This window comes from Pongo abelii, chromosome 4, assembly GCF_028885655.2.
Source record: "Pongo abelii isolate AG06213 chromosome 4, NHGRI_mPonAbe1-v2.0_pri, whole genome shotgun sequence".
NCBI classification, from domain to species: domain Eukaryota; kingdom Metazoa; phylum Chordata; class Mammalia; order Primates; family Hominidae; genus Pongo; species Pongo abelii.
Genome location: NC_071989.2, coordinates 42,868,100 through 42,887,925, shown reverse-complemented (window position 1 = coordinate 42,887,925; position 19,826 = coordinate 42,868,100). Strand labels below are relative to the sequence as shown.

The 19,826-nt window shown below is 40.0% G+C and overlaps 1 protein-coding gene across 1 annotated transcript in view; it reads right to left on the bottom strand.

Annotated features, from left to right (window-relative positions):
• Nucleotides 1-19,826, bottom strand: part of GHR (growth hormone receptor) — a 315,260-nt gene that overhangs the window by 131,653 nt on the left and 163,781 nt on the right. Inside the window, exon 3 of the mRNA XM_054555527.2 lies at nucleotides 17,763-17,843. Within this exon, the coding sequence (XP_054411502.1) occupies nucleotides 17,763-17,832 (70 nt within the window). The 5' untranslated portion in view covers nucleotides 17,833-17,843. The remainder of the gene's footprint in view (nucleotides 1-17,762; nucleotides 17,844-19,826) is intronic.

Genomic DNA, 19,826 nt, shown 5'->3' with positions numbered 1-19,826 from the left:
ACCACCTTCTTTTGCAAGAAGAGGAATTTGGGTAAGTGACAAAAGAAGAAAATGAGGGACAAAGAAACAAAAATATCCCAAGGATAATCTTTTCCAGGTTGATTTTTGAAACCTTTAAAAAGCCCATGAATAAATGCCACAGTCTTTACAAAGTTCTGCTCTAAATGTAACTTGTGTGCAAATAGCGTCCAAACAGCTGGAGGCCATCCTAACGATTTCTGGCATAGCTGTGGTCTGTAGACATCATGCTGGGGACCTGCGCTGACTTGTGTGAACTGGCCAGCTCAAACTGGTCACTTTCCTGTTGTTCCCAGTTAAATATTTTGCTGCTTGTCAGCACTTCCACTAGAGGGCAGCAGGTGGAAAGATGTCAAAATAGATTAATGTCAATGCTTGCTAATAGCAATTGTCAAGGTGGAACGCGAAGTAATGGGGCTGGAAGGGCCTAGTTGACTGAATGGAAAAGGTGAGATCTTGAGTAATTAGTGGGTTTCCATTTCTAAGTGAAGACAGAAATGGGAGAGGAGAAGGAGTTTAATGTCAGTAGAAAGCTGAAGCAAGGCTTCCCAAACTGGCTTATCTTCAGACTCATGTTTGGAGCTTTCGTCAAACAAACAAGCACACCTAACACAGAAAACACTCCAGAGCATCATTCTGTTGCAAGATTCTTCAGGTGTTGCTTTTCCAGCCGGAAACCTTTGTGTTTCCTTTCTGTGGCTAGTGGCACATTTGCCCAAGTTTTGCTCGGGCCCACTGGGCTTGTTCTGCCAATGGCCTGGAAGGCTATGCTCGGGTTGCGCTACCAGCCTGGACCCCATGCCTGCCAAGGGCAAGCCAGGCGTGGAGCAATGAGGGATGCGTGAGTGGGTAAGCATGGGGTCCGGCCACTGTGTACAGCCAGGTACACCAGCTGCCATGGTGGGTCGAGCAGCTCCAGGCACCAGCATAGGCACCAGCTCCATGCAAGCCTGCGGCTGCATCTAATGTATGCAAATGGCTTCCACTGTGGGCAACTGCATCTGGACGAGGGGAATGTGGTGACGCCTGGGAGCTTGGAGATGACAGAAACTGCAGAGCCCCCAAAGAGGGTGTCACACAGGTCTGGGCTCCCCAAAGGGCTGCAGATCTTCTGTTCTTGTCACCTACAATGTGGTGGGCAGGGAAGGTATGTCTCAGCCCTGTTCGTGTTACAGCTCTTTCAGTCCTGCTATTAAGTGGGTCCTGAGTTCTTGTCCCACATCCAGGAAGAATGAGATACACAGACAACTGGAAGGTGACCAAGGTGAAGAAGTACTTTACTGAGTGACAGTACAGTTCTCAGGAGACCTGAAGTGGGTAGCTCCTATCCATAGGCAGGTCATCCCGACATCTGCCCGAGTCTGGATAAGTCCAGGGATTTTATGTGATCAGAAGGGAGGAAGTGTGTGCTTATTGGTCCATGGGTGGCTATGGGAAGGCCTGGATAAAGCACCATAAGTTCTCACTCCCAGACAAGGACTCCACTTGGAACTGATAGCTCAGCCACCAGGCTTCCGGCCATTCCTGGCTTGAAGGTGGAGCTTCACTGGGGACTGGCCTCTTTCTGCTCAGGAGCCTGTCTGCCTTCTGCCACCATCTACATGTCATCCACATCACCCAGGCTGTTCATGCCAAGGGGCGCCTGCAGGCCTGTGCTGAACCACCCCTCAGTGCCCTCTCAGTCTCCCTCCCATGCTGGTTGGTGTCCAAAGTCCACAGAGTGCCAATGTGCCAGGGGGCTGGTGTGTCAGCACTGCCCTGAGTGTGTGCACACCTGACCAGGTCATGACAGCATCCAGGCTTGGCCATGACTTTGCTTCACCCCAGAGCGGGTGCTGGGTGCAGGTGCAGGGAGAGGCCAGGGAGTGATACCGGGCACTTCCAAGCCTGCAGGAGCAGGGGATACTTCCTGGGCCCCCAAGAGCACAGGGATGCCCAGGTCTGGAGCCATAGATGGGCAGCTGCAACTGTGCCTGAAGAGCACTGGGCTTCAGACCTGCCAACTCAGAAGGGTCAGGCTTCCCACCTGGCAGCTCTATGGAGGGCACAACCCCAGCCGCACCTCTCCCACTACAGCCGGCATCTTCACAGCAGCGGCTCCAGATGGGCTGCTGCTGCCATCAATTCCAGATCTTCCACATCAGAATCTCTATGTATGAGGCTTCAGAATTTGTATTTTTCAGAAAACTCCCAGCTTGTTCTAAGGAACCGCCACAGTTGGTCTAATATAGGACCTCTGAGGTCCTTTCCAACTTTCAGAAGACCAACTTCACTAACATAATATATGCTTAATGCAACCTTCAAAATAATGGCAAACTTGTCTATTCCACTAGCAACCTGTCTTTAGAGAAAGAAAGGGCAGAGGTAACTAAGATTTCTATAGTGTGGACTGCAACTTACAGTTTTCACAATTCCATAACAGACACAATCTCTCTTAACCGTTTAATCCTCACAACAAGCTTGCAAGTAGGAAAATTCTAAAACCCCACTGACAGTTGGAAAACCAAGTTACAGTGAGGCTGCCTTAGGGTGGTGAGTCCAGAAGCCATGACTTTTGACTGGAGTTTATTCCTCTCCATCATAATGTGCAGTGCCTTTTCAATTCCGTTCTGACTCTGGACTTATAAACAATCTTTTAATCAAATAATTTAGAGGAGCTCTAAGAATGATGGCCAAGTCCAAGTTATGTGCAGAATAAGAATGGAAGCAAGCATAAGAAAGAGATTTGTGATGGCAATCAAGAGACCCATCCTCATCTTTTCTGCTGGTGCTACAGGAAGCAGAAGGAAAATACTCAGTGGTAATTTTCAAGGAAAGATGAATGAGGGTGGGTGAGGAGTCAGGGGCCACACTTCTGCCACTGGAGAGAGGAGAGTGATTTTATAAGGGTCTTGTCTGAACATAATTCATAAACTTCAAAATCTTCTTTCTGCTGAGAACCACTCTGTAGTGAGGGAATAAGCAGGTATTTCCTATTTTGTCATGTTTCAAACAGATTTTCAAATAAATTTTTTCAACTGAAACACTTGCTGTTAAATGCTAACTGATTGAGAAAAACACACCAGAGAAGGAGGTTGTGTGTCTTGGTCCTACCTCTGACAGTAACTGCTTGAAATCTTGGCTACATCATTTAATTCTCTGGGCCTCGGCTTCCTCATCAGTAAACAGTGAGGACTGGTCCTGAGGCTTCTAGCCAGAGAGATCACAAAGATATTTAGTTTAGTTTCAATTTAATTTTAATTGGTTTCTAACATTTAGAACCTAGGAGATTCATATAAAATATTAAAGATCAACTTTTGGGTATACTCAGATGAGGAACAAATGGGGCAGTTTTCCATAGCTCTTTCCGCCTTATAAAATACTAGATAATTTCTTATTTTTGTAGCCTATTGTCTGCCTCACATGCATGTCCTCCACCCGACAAACACACATATATCTCACTAAAGAAAGCAGCATGACCGTAGAGGTTTTTATCTCTTTTGTTCATTGAGGCATTTCAAGCACTGAGAATAGTACCCGGTAAATAATAGGTTCTCAATAAGTATTTGCTGTGTTAATTAACTTTAACATTAAATTATAGTTTTTTAAGTATAGTTTTTTCAAGTGAGGAAAGCTGAAGGCAACCAGATCAACCCAGATATAAGACATAAATATGTTCACTGAATCGTCGTATGGATTTTACAGTGAGCTGTCAAATATAAAGGCTACTGATATATACTTCTGCCTATATATGGTATGTTTGTTTCTCATAATCAAGTTGTGATTACAACTAATGTTGGGGGAAATTTTCACATGAAAAACTTGAATATACCAATAGATCCCCACCTGTCAACTGTTTGTTTCACTTGTAATTATTTAAAAAAAAACCAGCATGGCATGGTTATTTTAAAGGCATGTGACAGTTCAGTATGTGGAATGTTCCACATTAATGTAACCTTAAATATGGCAGATTGATTTCTCTGGTGGTAAAAAGCAGGTTTTAAGACTGATGAAATTTAATCTCACACCAATAATATCAACAGCTGGCTTTGCAGTTATCATACTCTCCTATGCTTCCTTTAATAAATGTTCATGGATGTCTCCCAGTTTACTCTACCAGCCTTTGATTCTTAGGGCTGTCAAGGGAGAAATGAAAGGAAGCATTTGTTAGAAGCACTCAAATATGACCATGCATTCATGGGGATTTGTTAACTGATGTTTGAGTTGTTGCATTTCCCATAAACAAGCATGAGTGACAGGCTTTAAGGGTGATCTTCCAAAACAAATGTGACTCATAACCATTAGCGGAGCACACGCTAACAACTCGTGTCCTAATCAACCTCTGAGTACTCCCTGGAACATGGAATTGGTCAAATTGTAGAAGAGGTTTAAAGAAGAAAATGCTGCAACATTTCATGTAAATATGGCTCCATCAAGCACGACAGCTTTTATGTGGAATTTCCTTGGTAATGAGTATTTAATGTAGAATACCCTGGAACAAGGTTGGGAAATTCTGGTAGGTTAGTGAATCTCTTTGTCAATCTCTTTGGTACCAGCAGATAATTACTTAGGCAGAATTATATCTATCTATCTATCTATCTTTCTATCTGTCTATCTATCTATCTATCTATCTATCTATCTATCTATCTATCTATCTACAGTGTCAGATTTAGAGTTTAAAACAGGTTTTCTTGATAGCCTGAATGTTTCTTTCAGAATCAACAGAACTAAAACAGACCTAATTCTTCCACTTGAAGAACACTCTGAGGAACGAATTTCTGCTTTGACCTATTATTATTCCCTAATGTCTCTGATATTTATTGCTGTACTTAGTGAAATTTGAGTTGGATTTTTTGCTTTTGTTTTTATTTTATTATTTTCGTTTGATTGTTGGCTATCATTGGAGCAGGTATGAAAAAGGGAATTAACAGCTGTCTGTGACAACTTCAATTCTTAAGTTGCTCATTTAGATTTGATACCACTTCAGTAGTATCCCTAAGAAATGACAATCATGAACCTTAACTATTTCTAGATTTAAAAACTACATGAATATATGACATTGTATAAAAGAGTATTTAGTTACAATTAGTTAATTGGTAATTCCTATTATAGAGCTTCAACTGTATGGTCCAGTTGGTTTTCTCTGATTTCATTCAAAAGGAGCCTTTCCTTTCTTGGGGTTCCCATAACTTTTTGTACATGTTACATACACACATTCATTAAGGCACATCTGACATGATCTCTCTTTTTCTTCTAACCTCTTTGTTTACCTGGCAAACCTTTGAGCCTCTTAAGGTTAATTTATTTGTGGGTCTCCATCATCTGGTTCAAAAAATCTTAGATGAGTAACAAATGAAAAGAAGAGATGTAATGTAACTATATGTATTTGTTTTACATTTTAAAAAATGTAAACAAGTTTTATCTAATTTGATCCCCACAACAATCCTGGGGACTGTCAGTTCAATATGCAACTACCAGATCTAGACTGTGGTTCTCAAGCAGGAGCCATTTTGACCCCCAGAGAACACTTAGCAATGTCTATAGTTGTTTTGATTGTTGCAACTGAGAAGGGGGGCTACTGGTGTCTAGGGGTACAAGGTCACAAATGCTGATAAATATGCTACAATGCACAGGACATGCCTCCCACCATAGAAAAATTATCTAACCTAAAATCTCAATAGTGCCAAGGTTGAGATATCCTCATTTAGCCCCTTGCTTTCTGAAAACTATTGTAATCATATGTTCTGTGAGCTCTAGTTCAAAAATATTTTTCTGATTAAGTATATCGTATAGGAAATTTACTTAATGTACTATATAAAACTACTTCTTGCATTGAATCATCTTCCTCAGAAATATACAAACAAGCTAACCACAAACAGAGGAATAGCAAGCTCATGGTTTGATTCCGAACTGTTGGACCCAGACAGGATGAATGCTTGGTTTGTCAATCGTTTTTGTATTTAGAAAAGGCTTTTGGGTGTAGCTAGCACCTGGGTACTTCCATGCATTTCAAGAAGAATGAATTCATTGTCTAAACTCTTTTACAAAATGTATAAGTTCAGCTGTTTGTTAATATTAAAGTTCCTAGGAGGACAGCTAAAGAGGACTAGGTGGATTTAAATATCAGTTGTTTAAAACAAACCCCAGAATCAAAACTAGCAAGTTCAGTCAATCATTTTCCTTTGAGAAAATGGTACATGAATGTGGGGAAGTAAGCATGAAATGATGGCTCTGCAGTCATGTACACAACTATAAAGGGGTAGCCAGAAATACCTTTCATTTCACACAACTGAACATCTATCAGCTATTTTAAAAAAAGATTTCCTAAGTAGATATAATGGAGTAACCCATTTGAATCTTTTTATAACTCAATCTGCAGCAGTAACTGTGTGTTCCAGTGAATATCAATTCAAATAATACACTAGGGCATAGACCAGGAAGAAAGGAACCTTAGGAATCATCTTGTCCACTGGTTTTCTGCCTTTTTTATATTTGCTGAATTAGTCATTCAAATATAATCTCATGTGGAAACTGTGTGTGATCAAAATAATTATATGAAGCTGTATTTGGGCATACATTTCCATGTACTTCTTGCAGAGTATCCTGGCAGGTCAGCTCTGCACACCCACGCTTTAACTCTAGTCTTGCCTAACCTAGAAATTCATTCTACTTTCAGATAATTGTAATTGGCCTAAAGTATTTTCTCAAAAAAGCAACCTAATTTTCCTTGTTCTTCCTCTCTTGATGAGAAGGTAAACAAATAGGAGATTGGTCTCTACTGAAAACCTCTTACCAGTAACTATAACAGGTATTGTACATGCTATCTCATTTAATTCTCATGGATGGGTTTCTGAGCAAGAATTAAGAAAATCACTCCCAGCATCAGAATCAACTCACCAAAGACCTACTTGCTGTATTAATCAGATTTAATTTTATTAGAAGCACAGGAACTAGAGTAGTACAATTTCATCAAACCCATCCTCTAAACACTGATTCTTACAACTATAACTATAGAACAGTGTCCCATTTTATAAAGGTTGATGCTATTATGTCTTAAACATTAGAAACATCTTCAAGATAGTTTTCTGTAGTCATTATTAAAATTATCTGCAGCTTCCAAAACTTCCTTGTGCAAACAAACCGCTTCTTTTAGGTATATATTGTTATAAATAAAATTCTACATGTCAGTTTAGTTTGCATGTTTATTCAGGCCTCAGAGTTTGCAATAATAACTCAACTTGAGGACAATAACAGTAGTTACTAAATACAATTAGCCTATTGGTAATTCCAATTATAGGAATTATATATAATAATTATATAGCGCTCCCTATAATTATAGGAATTATACATAAGTATTACCAATTACCAATTGACTAATTGTATTCAGTAACTGCTTTTCCTGTGTAGTAATCTCAATAGTTGCTTTACTTGTGTTACCTCACTGAAGCCTTTTTAAACAAGTCATTTTCCTCTGACTTAACAGATAAGAAAACTGAGGCTCAGAGAATGTAAGAAACTACCAAAGTCACTGTAGCAGATGCTGTCAGTGCTTTGGTGATGTAGATTGATCTCTTTGCCTTTATTTTATTTTACTTTACTTTACTTTACTATTTTTATTTTATTTTATTTTATTTATTTTATTTTATTTTATTTATTTTCTGAGACAGAGTGTTGCTCTGTTGACCATGCTGGAGTGCAATGGCACCACCTCAGCTCACTGCAACCTCTGCCTCCTGGGTTCAAGCAATTCTCCTGCCTCAGCCTCCCGAGTAGCTGGGACTACAGGCACCCGCCACTCCACCCAGCTAATTTTTGTATTCTTAGTAGAGATAGGGTTTCACCATGTTGGCCAGGCTGGTCTCAAACTCTTGACCTCGTGATCCACCCGCCTTGGCCTCCCAAAGTGCTGGGATTACAGGCATGAGCCACCGCGCCCAGCCCCTCTTTACCTTTTTTTTATTACATGCAGGCTTCATGTGTGGTTTCACTACCACACCCAGGACCTGTGTCTCTGTGTCGGCTGCCCTCAGGCTGCTGGAGCCAGCTTTACCTGCACTTGGACAACTGATAGTGTGTAGAAATTTGCATCCTCCTGAGGATGCAAATTTAACCTTAACCACCAACTGAGGATAATCTGGACAACTCAAAATCTGCTGAGACAGATACTTCTACCCACCCACACCACTGTTGGATACTACTTGATATTGTATCCTTGGCTGGTTTCTTTACCTTCCCGGTCTCATTTTCCTACTCTCCTATCGCTTTCTCCCTGGACCATTTTCTAATAATTCACTTTCATAGGAATCCTTGTCTCAGCATCCTAATTCTGGGGAACTCAACCTTAAAAATATCACACAATTCATAAATGGGATTCAAATGCAGTTTTGACAAAATCCAACACCACTGCTCTGAAATCCCTAATCTAAACCGTTTCTCCTGACCAAAGCAGAGAAGAAGGAAACAAGAATCACATGTGGGTGGTGTGGAGCCTGCCTCTTACTGGTCCTAAGCCCTAAGCATCTCTGAGGACCAGCTTCTCCTCCCAGCGAGCTCCTCCATAGCTCCCTTTACTCTCTGACAGGATAAGCCTCTACCTGATGAACTGCTGCCCCCAAGGAAGTGATAGTCAAGAATGGGATCAAAGTACCAGAGGAATTTGATGCACCCTTAGGCAGATCATAGTAAGCTTCTATCAACCAACTGCAGAAATAAATCAGTAATTTATATGGTATTTATTGAATGCTAACTTGGGCTCGGTGGTGGCCATACTCTCCTCATTTTAGCCTGGAATTTCAGTCTTTTCCTTTTACCCTCTGCTTTAAGGCATCAGTGGTATTCCCCAACATGAAAAGTTTCCACCTTTGAGTGAATAGCAACCCAGTTCCAAACATGTTGGAGAAATCACCCCCCAAAATCCAAAAAGAGATGGTTTTAATCTAAATACGTCTCATGTTAAAGTTCTTAATATTCTTCTATTTTGGTTATTAATATTCTTCTATTTTTTTCCCTTAAAGTGAGTTTTTTGACCTAAGAATATATATTTGTAGCAATCAAATATAGAAGTAAGACAAAATAGCCAGGTCATACTAGGGAGCACTTACACTTTTGCCTTTCACACCCATAATGGCTTTAGCATACACATCAGTTTGTCAAGCAAATGTGGCCAAGGTATGCACAGAAGTTAACTTATCTCCTTCTATTTCTCAATAAGAGCCTTCTTAGAAACTATTCAGTCTGAATGATAACTGCAGAGGAAAAGAAAGCTAGTCAACCGTGCTTATGAAGTTCAGAGCAAATACTAGAGGGTATGATGCTGGCCCAGCTAACAAAGAAAGTTGGGCACCACGATATACCAGTTTGTCAACTTAGCCAGAGCTGTATGAGTGTGGCACTTCATGTACTTTCTATATTCTACTCCTAGCAAGCCCAGCTGGCCGAACGGTGCCCTGAGACAGGGCAGGACTCTTCAATTGACTGTCTTTCTCCTGTTTCCCTATTCCTCTGCTCTTGTTTCCCTATTCCCTATTCCTTTCACCATTAGCTATTATTAAGGAAAGCATGGCTCTTCTTGCTCCAATCAGGGATGCAGTGGGTCAGTGGCATGTAGAGGAGAAGAAATTATATGTCCTAAATGTTAGCCAAACACAAAATGGTCCTCCCCCGAAAAATGACCTCTCATCTTTTGGGAGAGCCAAGGCTCTGGAAAATACAATGTGGCAAACATCATCAATTCAGTGTCCACTAAGGTGAATCTGTTAATATTTACACTTAGCACATGGTTATCCAGTAGTCAATATTATTTCTCTTTCCACAAATTTGGAAGGTTTTGCCAAAAAATTAAAAGATACACAAAGTATCATTTTTCATATTCAGAAATCAAGAAATTAAAGATTCTATTAATATAAATTGACTTTTAACCTCGAGAGTTTCATGTACTCTCATTGGAAAATTAGAAAGACTTGATATTTAAGGAATGGGGCTAAGAAAATTGACCCAGCTATCCACAGGATCCCTAGTCAGGGTCTTTTGTAATCTAAAGTTCAATGTCCAAAGGGGCAAAGAAAATTTGGAATTGAGACCTTCAGGTATCATTATGTCTGTCAATATTTGAGGAGATTTAATCAGGTAGGTGGTGTAGAGATAAAGGTGGTATCAGGGGATGGTGCTAGGTGACCAGGTCACTTAATGCAGAATGTTGGCCAGTGACTGGTGCATGGGGTTCGGAGTTCAGTCACCTGGAAAGAGGTTGACAAGACTTAGGAAGGACATCAGGCTCCCGCACATTACTGTTTAGGGCAGAATTCTGATCTTGGTGGTATCTGGAGTAGAAAGCAGGAAAATAAAATCATTCCATCCCCCGGAAAAGCCCATAAAGCCTAGTTTCTAAAGTGGCACAGCTATTTCTAGACCCCTCCCACTATAAGGGGATACTAATTCAACTCCTGCCTTGCTCAGGACTGGGGATGAGAGCATCGGTGACAATTGCAGGAGAGAACTGAGGAAATCAAAGGTCAGGATTTAGCGGCTGATTCACTTATTCATTGAACAAATACATGAAGATCCTCATCAGAATGCTGAAGGATGGGCATCCAACAAAATATCCTTCATGGATTTTAACGTCTGGTGAGTTTTAATTCCATAACATTTTATTACACAGGGCATGGAATGGTCATTTTGTTCAGTTATTTGAAACCAATTAAATTGTATTTATTTCAAGCTCAGTCCAAACTTGCCACACTCTTGAAACACAGTGTCATTATAACTTCATTTAGAAGAGGGACACACAACAAATGCCACCCTTCACCTGCCTCGTACTCCCACCTCTCTGCCAATCCTGTGTCCTGCTTGTTAGTGAAAGCTTCTATAAAAACATCCTGAAACATTTCCCCTATGGTTAAGACATGATCCACCATCTTCTAATACCTGCAATCCTTCCATGGAAATGTGATGCGTACACTGTGAAGGTTGACGCTTAAGTTAAATTGTTATATAAACAGAAACAGAGATTCCTGATAAATGTATCTGATGAAACACTGTGGCTTGTTCCTGGGAGCAAGGGACTAGAAATATGGATTTGCAGCTGAAGCTGAAGAAGTGCTCTAAGCCCCAAGGCCTCCTGGTCTGTCCAGAAGTTGCCAGACAGGGCACTAAGGAATACTGTCTTCGTAGGGTCAATTGCATCAGATTTCAAAGTGTGTTTATGTTACACATCATCACCGTCTTTATGCTGCTAACTACAGATGATGAGGAAGCTTTGCTACGGGTTTGAAGATGACACTGTTGACAGCATTATTTAACAGTCCATGTGAGTATTGCCAGAAAAGTTAAAAGGAAGCCACATTGCCTGCTGCTTGGAAAAGATGAAGGTGTACCCTTTTGTTGTGGCTGCTGGTGACTCTGCCTGATGACAAGCTAGGTGCATAGTACTGTGGATAAGCAGGTGGTTACAAGCCAAGTAGAGGCCCCAAAAAATGTCTTTATTGATGACCCTGGACTGCCTACAGTTCTATATCATATACAGTGTAAGGTTAAGGTTTAAAAGGAACCAACTCTCAGTAAGAAGCCCATTGACTTCGATGCACAGTGAGGAGAAAATCATCAATGGCAAGTTCTTCATGAGATGTTTTTCCTCAGGAAAAGGTGCTGGGGTGACTGAGGAATCCTGGACCCCTTGTTGTAGGGAATGATCTCAGGTAGAGGCTGGCTGGGCCAATAAAGGCCAACATGGACTTCTGCACAGTTGAACTTGGGTTGGTCTCTAGCCAGAGGTGGACAACCAGGTGTGTCTATGAACAGGTACTCTTTGCCATCACCAAACACCAATTGAGTCGACTTCATTCCTGTCTACCCAATAACAAGAGCCACAATTTAGGATACTAAACCAAAGTGGTGTGGAAACATTCTATTATATAACCAGGACTGGCTCTGTTCCCATAAGAGCTGGCATCTAATGTGGAAGACCAGAAATATACTCTATCACTGGCATGTGTGAATTTAACTAACATTCAGGGTTCTGAGTATTCTTGGGTGGTCCCACTCCTTCAATTTACTAATTAGCTGTGGCACAAATCTAATCACTCACACTGCCAGCTTCTTTGTAGGGGTGAGTCACTCATTTTCTGTGGGAGCCTAACCAACCTCCCAGACTCTGCCCAGCACATGGCTTTGCTGTTCTCAACTCATCCTGCATATATTTTATTGCATCCCATGGGTAAGTACATATTCTATCAATGACAAAATATCTGGGGGGTTGTCAAGGTCTTGGGATAGAATCACACATGTCCAGAGACTACAATGAGGAGGGAGTTCAGACCTTTGTCCTTGCTGTAGACCCTCACTGCATAGTAGCCTGAGCCATACCACAGCCATACTGCAGAGCTGAGCAGACAGCTGCGGGACCCAGGGTAGACACAGGCATGAGGATTTCAGAGAAATGGTACAAAAGAAGCGTAGCTTAGACACTCTGCTGTCATCCAGCCTCAGCATGTTTCCTCCCCTACAGAGTTGTTCTGTGCAAGTACCACTTTAGTGCTAATAGGCTGAACTGTGCACCAGGACTTCACTGCATTAAACGTGAGTCATTGCTGATGATCACATTAATTAAAAATGCAGAAACTTAGAAATGGATGGAAAAGAAGGCACTGATAGTTCTCCGAGTCAAAAATCCACAGGTTAATTGGACTCTGAGTACTGGTAATTCTGTCTTCTTAACATCCCTGTGTTTGTGATCCATCTATTTTTTATCATCACTGTGACACTTGGATTATCTCTCTCCTGACCTATTGTCATCAACTTCCTCCTCTAATTCATCCCTTTCGAATTCACTTTTATCCTATTACTAGTATTATTGACAAAGTAAAAATCTAACAGTATTATTACCTAGATTAAAACCCTTTAATAATCTAAGAGGATCACAATTAAATTATGTTTATTTTTCTGTTTTCTCTTCTAAAGACTGTGAGCTCCTTAAAAGCAGGAATATACATTCAAAATTCTTCCTTGGGCTGGGCACAGTGGCTCATACCTATAATGCCAACTACTCTGCAGGCTGAAGAAGGATTGTTTGAAACTAGTAGAATGGTTTAGGGCCTGCACAACATAGTGAGTTCCTATCTCTAAAACAAAAAAATGAATAAATGCATGCATACATAAATGAATGAATAAATAAATAAATACATAGAATTCCTCCTTGAATCTGTAAAATGACTTAATAAAAGCTTCTTGAAAGACTTTTTATGTGTCATTATCTACATTGGCACCATCTAGATTAACCCAGCTTGCTGTGACCTGCTGAACTCCAACATCAAATAAAGTCTGCAATATCAGGAGGACAAGCGGACAGAGGATTGCTGATGTACATGGACGCAGGCCATTGCACTAAAACACACCGTAAGATTTCTTCTTGCCTCTGGATGATGGTCAAGACAGCAGCAATCAAAAGCTCTGTGGCTTTTCTCCCCACCTTCACTGTGAATGGAAAGCCTTGAATTGTTCATTCTTGAACACATTTAACAGATGCATTCATTACTGTTTACTAACTGAAACCATGACTCTAATACTTGTATGAAATATATCTGACATGTCTTGACATCTTCTCAGGGCTTTGTGGAACTTCAACTGTGGTGGGATAGAGTTTATTTTAAAAAATAAATTGTTCTGTCCACTGTGCCATTATTTCCTGTCTGATAGCAATGAGAACAGGAGTGTCTTTCCTTTCAAGTAAGTGTTTTGTCAATGTGCATAGGTTTATGAAAAATGTTCAAAATATACAGAAAAAATTATTTTGGGGCTCTTGGTTCCCTTAGCATGTGGCATCTCATTCCTAAGTCTCTTACCTTGAATGGTACAGAATGATATAACACCTTTTGCAGAATTTGAGTGATGTCAATTATGTGCTTTGCCTGCAAGCCACACCTAACTGGCGTGCATATATATATACTATATATATATAGTGTACATATATATACACGTATATGTATATATGTACATATATAGTATATGTATTACACACATACAAATATAAATATGTTGTATGTAAATATTATATATCAATATTATATGTAGATACTATATATGTTACATATAAATATCACACATATGCATACACACACACTATTCCATCATGCAGGTAGCGCTTTTGTCTGGCCTCCAATATTGAGGACTATTACTTGCTGGATATGGCATACACTTCCTCTTTCTTTTCTTCTTGTCTAAATGCTACCGATTCTTCAAGGGCCCAGCAAGTCTTGCCTTTTCCATAATGCCTTTGCTATCTCTAGGCCTTCTATAATTTGACTCAAACCTACTGACCTAAGTTTGCTTCCAAATGGAATAATTACAAATATAGCACCTATGTACCACACACCCTGGCCAAATTAATCCTATGCCTTCCACGAAGTAAGTGCTCAAGAAATATTTGTTGAATGTTAAATGCATAAAATAGAACCATCCATTGACTAGCACAGTAAGTGAATCAATTGTTGTCCATAGACATCTCATATCTACATCTGTACACTTCTGTTTATGTTGTTGCTTTATCACATAAGTTATCCCTGTAATAGCCTTCTGTTCTTCTCAGCCTTTTAAAATCTTAAACCTGACATTCTAGTCTCTACTGAAACACTGTCAACCTCCTTCATGAAGCTGTAATTCACCACAGCTGAGGTATCCCTCCCGTCATCATCACTTCTATAAAGTGTGATTCAAGCCATTTTGATAGTTAATATACAATGCCTGATATTGTAATTCTTGGTGTACATGCCTGATTTATTAACCCATGAAAAGTTCCTTGAGGGAAGAATCAATGTATTCCTCATAGCCATAGGTGCAGGCTTTGAAAATAGGGAGCTCTTAAGAATTATCAGTACATTGAATTTGTTGAATTAACTATTCTAGTCCACCTTGATCTATTCTTTTTCAGGGCATCTTGACCATTTCTCTTCATCACACAATCTAGACCTTAAAGGTATACAGTCTCTCATTAATTTCAAGACATTCCTCATGTCCCAGCTAGACTGAACTACAAGACAGGGGCTTGCCTACTTCCACCTCAGGTTACTGAGGTCAAAGGGTATATTCAAGGGTAGACTGATTGAAATAGTAGAGACATACGACCTAATTTATAACAGGCACTCCTTGGAAGAATACTTATATCCATCAGATCTTTATGCACATTTCTCATTAGCAGCATCATTCCAGCAGCAGCAATTTTGATACAATCAGTTGATAGGTCAACCATGTGAAGTCCTTTGAAAACAAGGCATTGTGGATCATTCCTGATTTTAGAATAAAAAATTCTCCTCTAGACTATGTAACTGGCTTTGAGGAGCAGATATAGAGCTTCATATTAAGGACGAGAGCTTCATGTTAAGGATGAGAGACAGAAAACATCTATTACAACACTTTAGCTAACACAATAATGGCACTGTTCAAATTTAGTTCTCATTAAATTTCCTACAGGGCAATTAGATTTAATAAAAAAAAATCCTTTCAGGGCCAGTATATTTCTAATTGCTCATCTGCCCAAGCAAGAAAATCCCTGCTCAAGTGCTACCCTTCCCTATGCATACAGGTCTGTCATCTTCTACCAGCTCCTGGGTGACTTTTCTCCAGGTGATGCTTCCAAGATCACTTACCCATCAGTGCCACATCTTTCACTGAACAAACTGAATTCAATAGTAGTATCTTTTCTTTTTAAAAATTTCACCTATATTTTTAGTCTGCCTTATTCAATAGGAGACACAATAAAAATAAAATGATTTGGCTACAATCCAGACCTGGCAGAAAAACAAACACACGGTCCATAAATGTCATCTGAGACTGACCCATGTCATGTTATGCAGTAACTTTGGCTGAACCCATGAACCCATCAGATAAGTGGCCAGAACTAGAATACACACACACACACACACACACACACACACACACACACACAGAGGCAAGCATGCACACACATGCTGGAACGTGCTTACATATGCCTTCTTACGTAAACATCATGCCCCATCCTTAATCCTTAGATCATTTTAAGAAAGGATTCTGGAATATGCATATATTCCAAAGGAAAAAGAAATATTGGTTAGCTCAACAAGACAAAAAAAAAAAGAGACAAAAATGTTCTTCTTTCTTAAATTACTTCCTATGCGTAAGTACTGGTAGGATATGTGATTTGCGTTTAGTATAAACCATTGCATTTGCTTATATTCTGCTCTCCCTAAACAAATAAATGAATCAAACAAAACTATTAAAAAGAAAAACAAAAAGCAAACATTAAAAGCAACTAATGATGTTTTCTCTTCACTCAGGAACTCAAAGGTTTAGTAAAATGTCGAAGCAGCTGAAACAGATGATTCTTGCAGACTTTCTAGTTCTAAAATGTAATTTGAGCTCTAATCTCTCAGCTGGGGATGCATTTTTAATTTTCTTTAAAGATTTCCTATGCCATACTTTTCATTTCACAAGTTTTTTATATTCCTCAAATCTTGCCCAGTGGAGTGAAAGTCACCTTAATGAAGAAACGAGAGATTAAGCCACCATGACTTTGGAACAGCAGAGGACCTCAGCTGCAATTCTTTGGCTCAGAACCAAGGTCTAAAACCAGCCATGGGAAAAGCTGCTGAAATGGAGCCTGCAATTCTCTCCATGTTTGACTTGCATAATGTTGACATTATAACGCCAGAGAGACCAAAAAATATTTCCAACAATTATGACTCTTTTCTATAAATATTTTTAAATTGCTTTAAGAGATAAAATAACATATTTTACTCTCTCATTTTCTAAGTGACTGTGGTCACCCTCAGCAGCTCACTACTACGGATTTATTTTTGGCTAGAAGGTCAGGGAGGACATCTTAAGGCGCTAAGTCTGCTGTTAAACTGTGTTTTCCAACATAAGCTGAATGGTGAGAAGGGGAGTCAGACACTCTTAAAGCAACAACTAAATTCAGTGTCATAGCATGGGAGAAATATATTCTTTCTTTCTTCTGTAGAAGCCCAGGCAAGGAAAAACATCAAGTACTCATTAAAAAAAAAAAAAAAAAAAAGTCTCCCATCCATTAGAGAGCACAGTTTTCTTTCTGACACAAAAATTCTTCTTCCCTTTCCCTTCCATTACTCTTCCTTGTTTTAGTTAGGTCTGCTATGAAACATAGTTTAAACATATTGAGACTTCTCTACAAGGAGAGAGATATAAAAAAGGGAGGGAGAATTATAGAGATGGGGAAGGAAGCTCATAATTTCTGGGTATATCATTCAACTATTTCAGGTGTCTCTTTCCTCAGCTTAGCCAAATGGTAATCACTCAGAGAGTGAGAAGTGAAATTCATTTGAAACCTGCAATTTCTTTTCTCCAAGAATATGATTAACAAGTCTGAATTCTGAGCTCTGGAAATAGACTAGATATCCTTAGTCATAGATGAGCTGAGTGAACAGTAAGCTAATAACCCTTCAGTGTAATTTCAATATCTCTCCCAGAGCCTGAGAACAAGAGACCTGGCTTGTCTTCAACATAAATGTCCTCAGCATGATTTGTAGTATTAATTTTTGATATGAAAACATCAGATGCCGAAGTTGACTGACTACTGCATTACTCCTAAACATGCACAGAAAAGTCCTACTAGTTTCTGATTTTAAAGCTAAGTCAAGTTTCCTATTTGCTGCTATGTCAAACTTGCATCTTTTAATAAAATCATCCAAAAAACTTGGATGTAGCAAATACAGCTCAGTGTTGTTTCAAAACACTGAGGGTGGAAATGGAAAAGCAGAACTCACCCTCACTTCCAGAAAAAGCATCACTTGATCCTGCCAGTGCCAAGGTCAACAGCAGCTGCCAGAGATCCATACCTGTAGGACCTGCAATCACAAAAAGGGTAAGGTAAAGCCCAGCAATTAAAAGCAGACCATTATCATGAAATACTGTTTAAAGACTGGGTAAGACATGAATGAGCTGACGAGTCAGTTCCAGAAGGAATCCTAGTAAGTCTTTCACTGCCCCAGAGTCTCATATTGTCCTACTTTTCATGAACTCAAACAGCAGGTTGTAATAAATTCTACTTCCCGTGAGTGCTCGTCTCAGGAAATAACATGAACACTAGAGATGTTCACATCCTGGCTCAAAGCCATAGAAACACCTCACAGCAAATGACCCCCACGCACAGCTTCAGTAACAGGGCCAGTAAGGTTTGCTTTAATTTGATCTGGAAATAGAAAACCTTATCAGCAGTATCAGCAAGCATGGGGCCTTGAGCTGGACAGGCCATAAAAGGAAAAACAGAACAATCGTGGTAATAGTAACATTTCATAAATCTGTTTCTCAGTGAACAAAAGAGCTCAAACCACTCAAAACGAGTTGCTAATGAGCCATCCTAAAGAGGTTTAACTAGAAGGGAAGCAGAAAGAAGGCGGGAAGCAAAAGGAAACAAAAACTCCCTAGTAAAACTAAAAACCCACAAGGACACAGTGTGTCGTAGAGAGGTTTTATTTTCATGAGGAATACAGATCTGAAAGACCTAGGAATGAGAACACCTCAGACACCAAAAGGGATGCGTTTGTGGCTTTGCTAGACATTTAGAAGCCCAGTGTGGCCACACCTGGAGCCCTTCAGTCTAATGGAGAGAGTAGATCAACACATCTGTCAGCACAACACCTCAGGTGACCATACACCTTTACCTGGAGGAAGGAAATAAGCTTTTCTAGAAAAAATATACCAGGGTGTCCACATCCCGGATCTTTTGAGGCAAGTTTGAGCTGGTTGAAAATGAACTCAGTGTATTGCCTTTTGTAGAGCTGTTGCTGTGTCTAACAACTAATGCCAGCTACTTTAAAGCTTAGCTGCAACATTTCCATAAAATTGCACTATTTACAAGTTACTCAGACACTTATCATCATACCAGGAGCTCCACCAGGTCCTCTACTGGCTTCATTTTTATTACTGTGCAAACCTGACCTAACGGAATAGCCCTTCATGGTATCCCTAATCAGGCTGAAGTAATGAGCAAAGATGTTTGTTTTCATGGGCCTATAGATGTGGCCCTCTGGGAATGGCTGTGTAATTCTACCTAGGGATAAAATTCTTGATGTACTTTAATTTCTAGACAGCAGAGGACCTATCTTTTTTTTGTTCCATATAATTTTATATTCTTAAAAATTTTAAAAAACACATCTCTATGTAAACTAAATTATCTTCTTGTATCTGAATCCCCATGTGCAAACCCACATGCATGAGGAACTCTCCTCCATACACTGCTTCATGGAGTCGTTCATAGGATTGAGTGTAAACATGCAGATGAACACACTTTGTCAATGGTGAGATTTCAAATAAATATGAATTGTGGTTTTTACAACATCCATGTTTTTAATTTCTAACCTGGAAGGCCTTGAGCTGATGGCCTTGCATCACCCTCGTCTACTTTGCAAATGAGAACAACTGAGCATCTCTCCCTCCCAATGTCCTTTACTCCTAGGTGAACAGGCTATGTAATCAAAGCTGGAAACCTCCAGCAGAAATATATTAAAAGGCTGAAAAAATGTTATAGGCTAAAAATGCCATCCTGTTGGTAACTAAATATTTACTTTGCATTTGATTCTTTCTCTTTTCTTTTTTTGTTTCACTCTGTCGCCCAGCCTGGAGTGCAGTGGCACGATCTCAGCTCACTGCAACTTCTGCCTCCCAGGTTTAAGCGATTCTCCTGCCTCAGCCTTCCAAGTAGCTGGGACTATAGGTGTGCGCCACCATGCCCAGCTAATTTTTGTATTTTTAGTAGAGATGAGGTTTCACCATGTTGGCCAGGCTTGTCTCAAACTCCTGACCTCAAGTGACCCACCCACGTTGGCCTT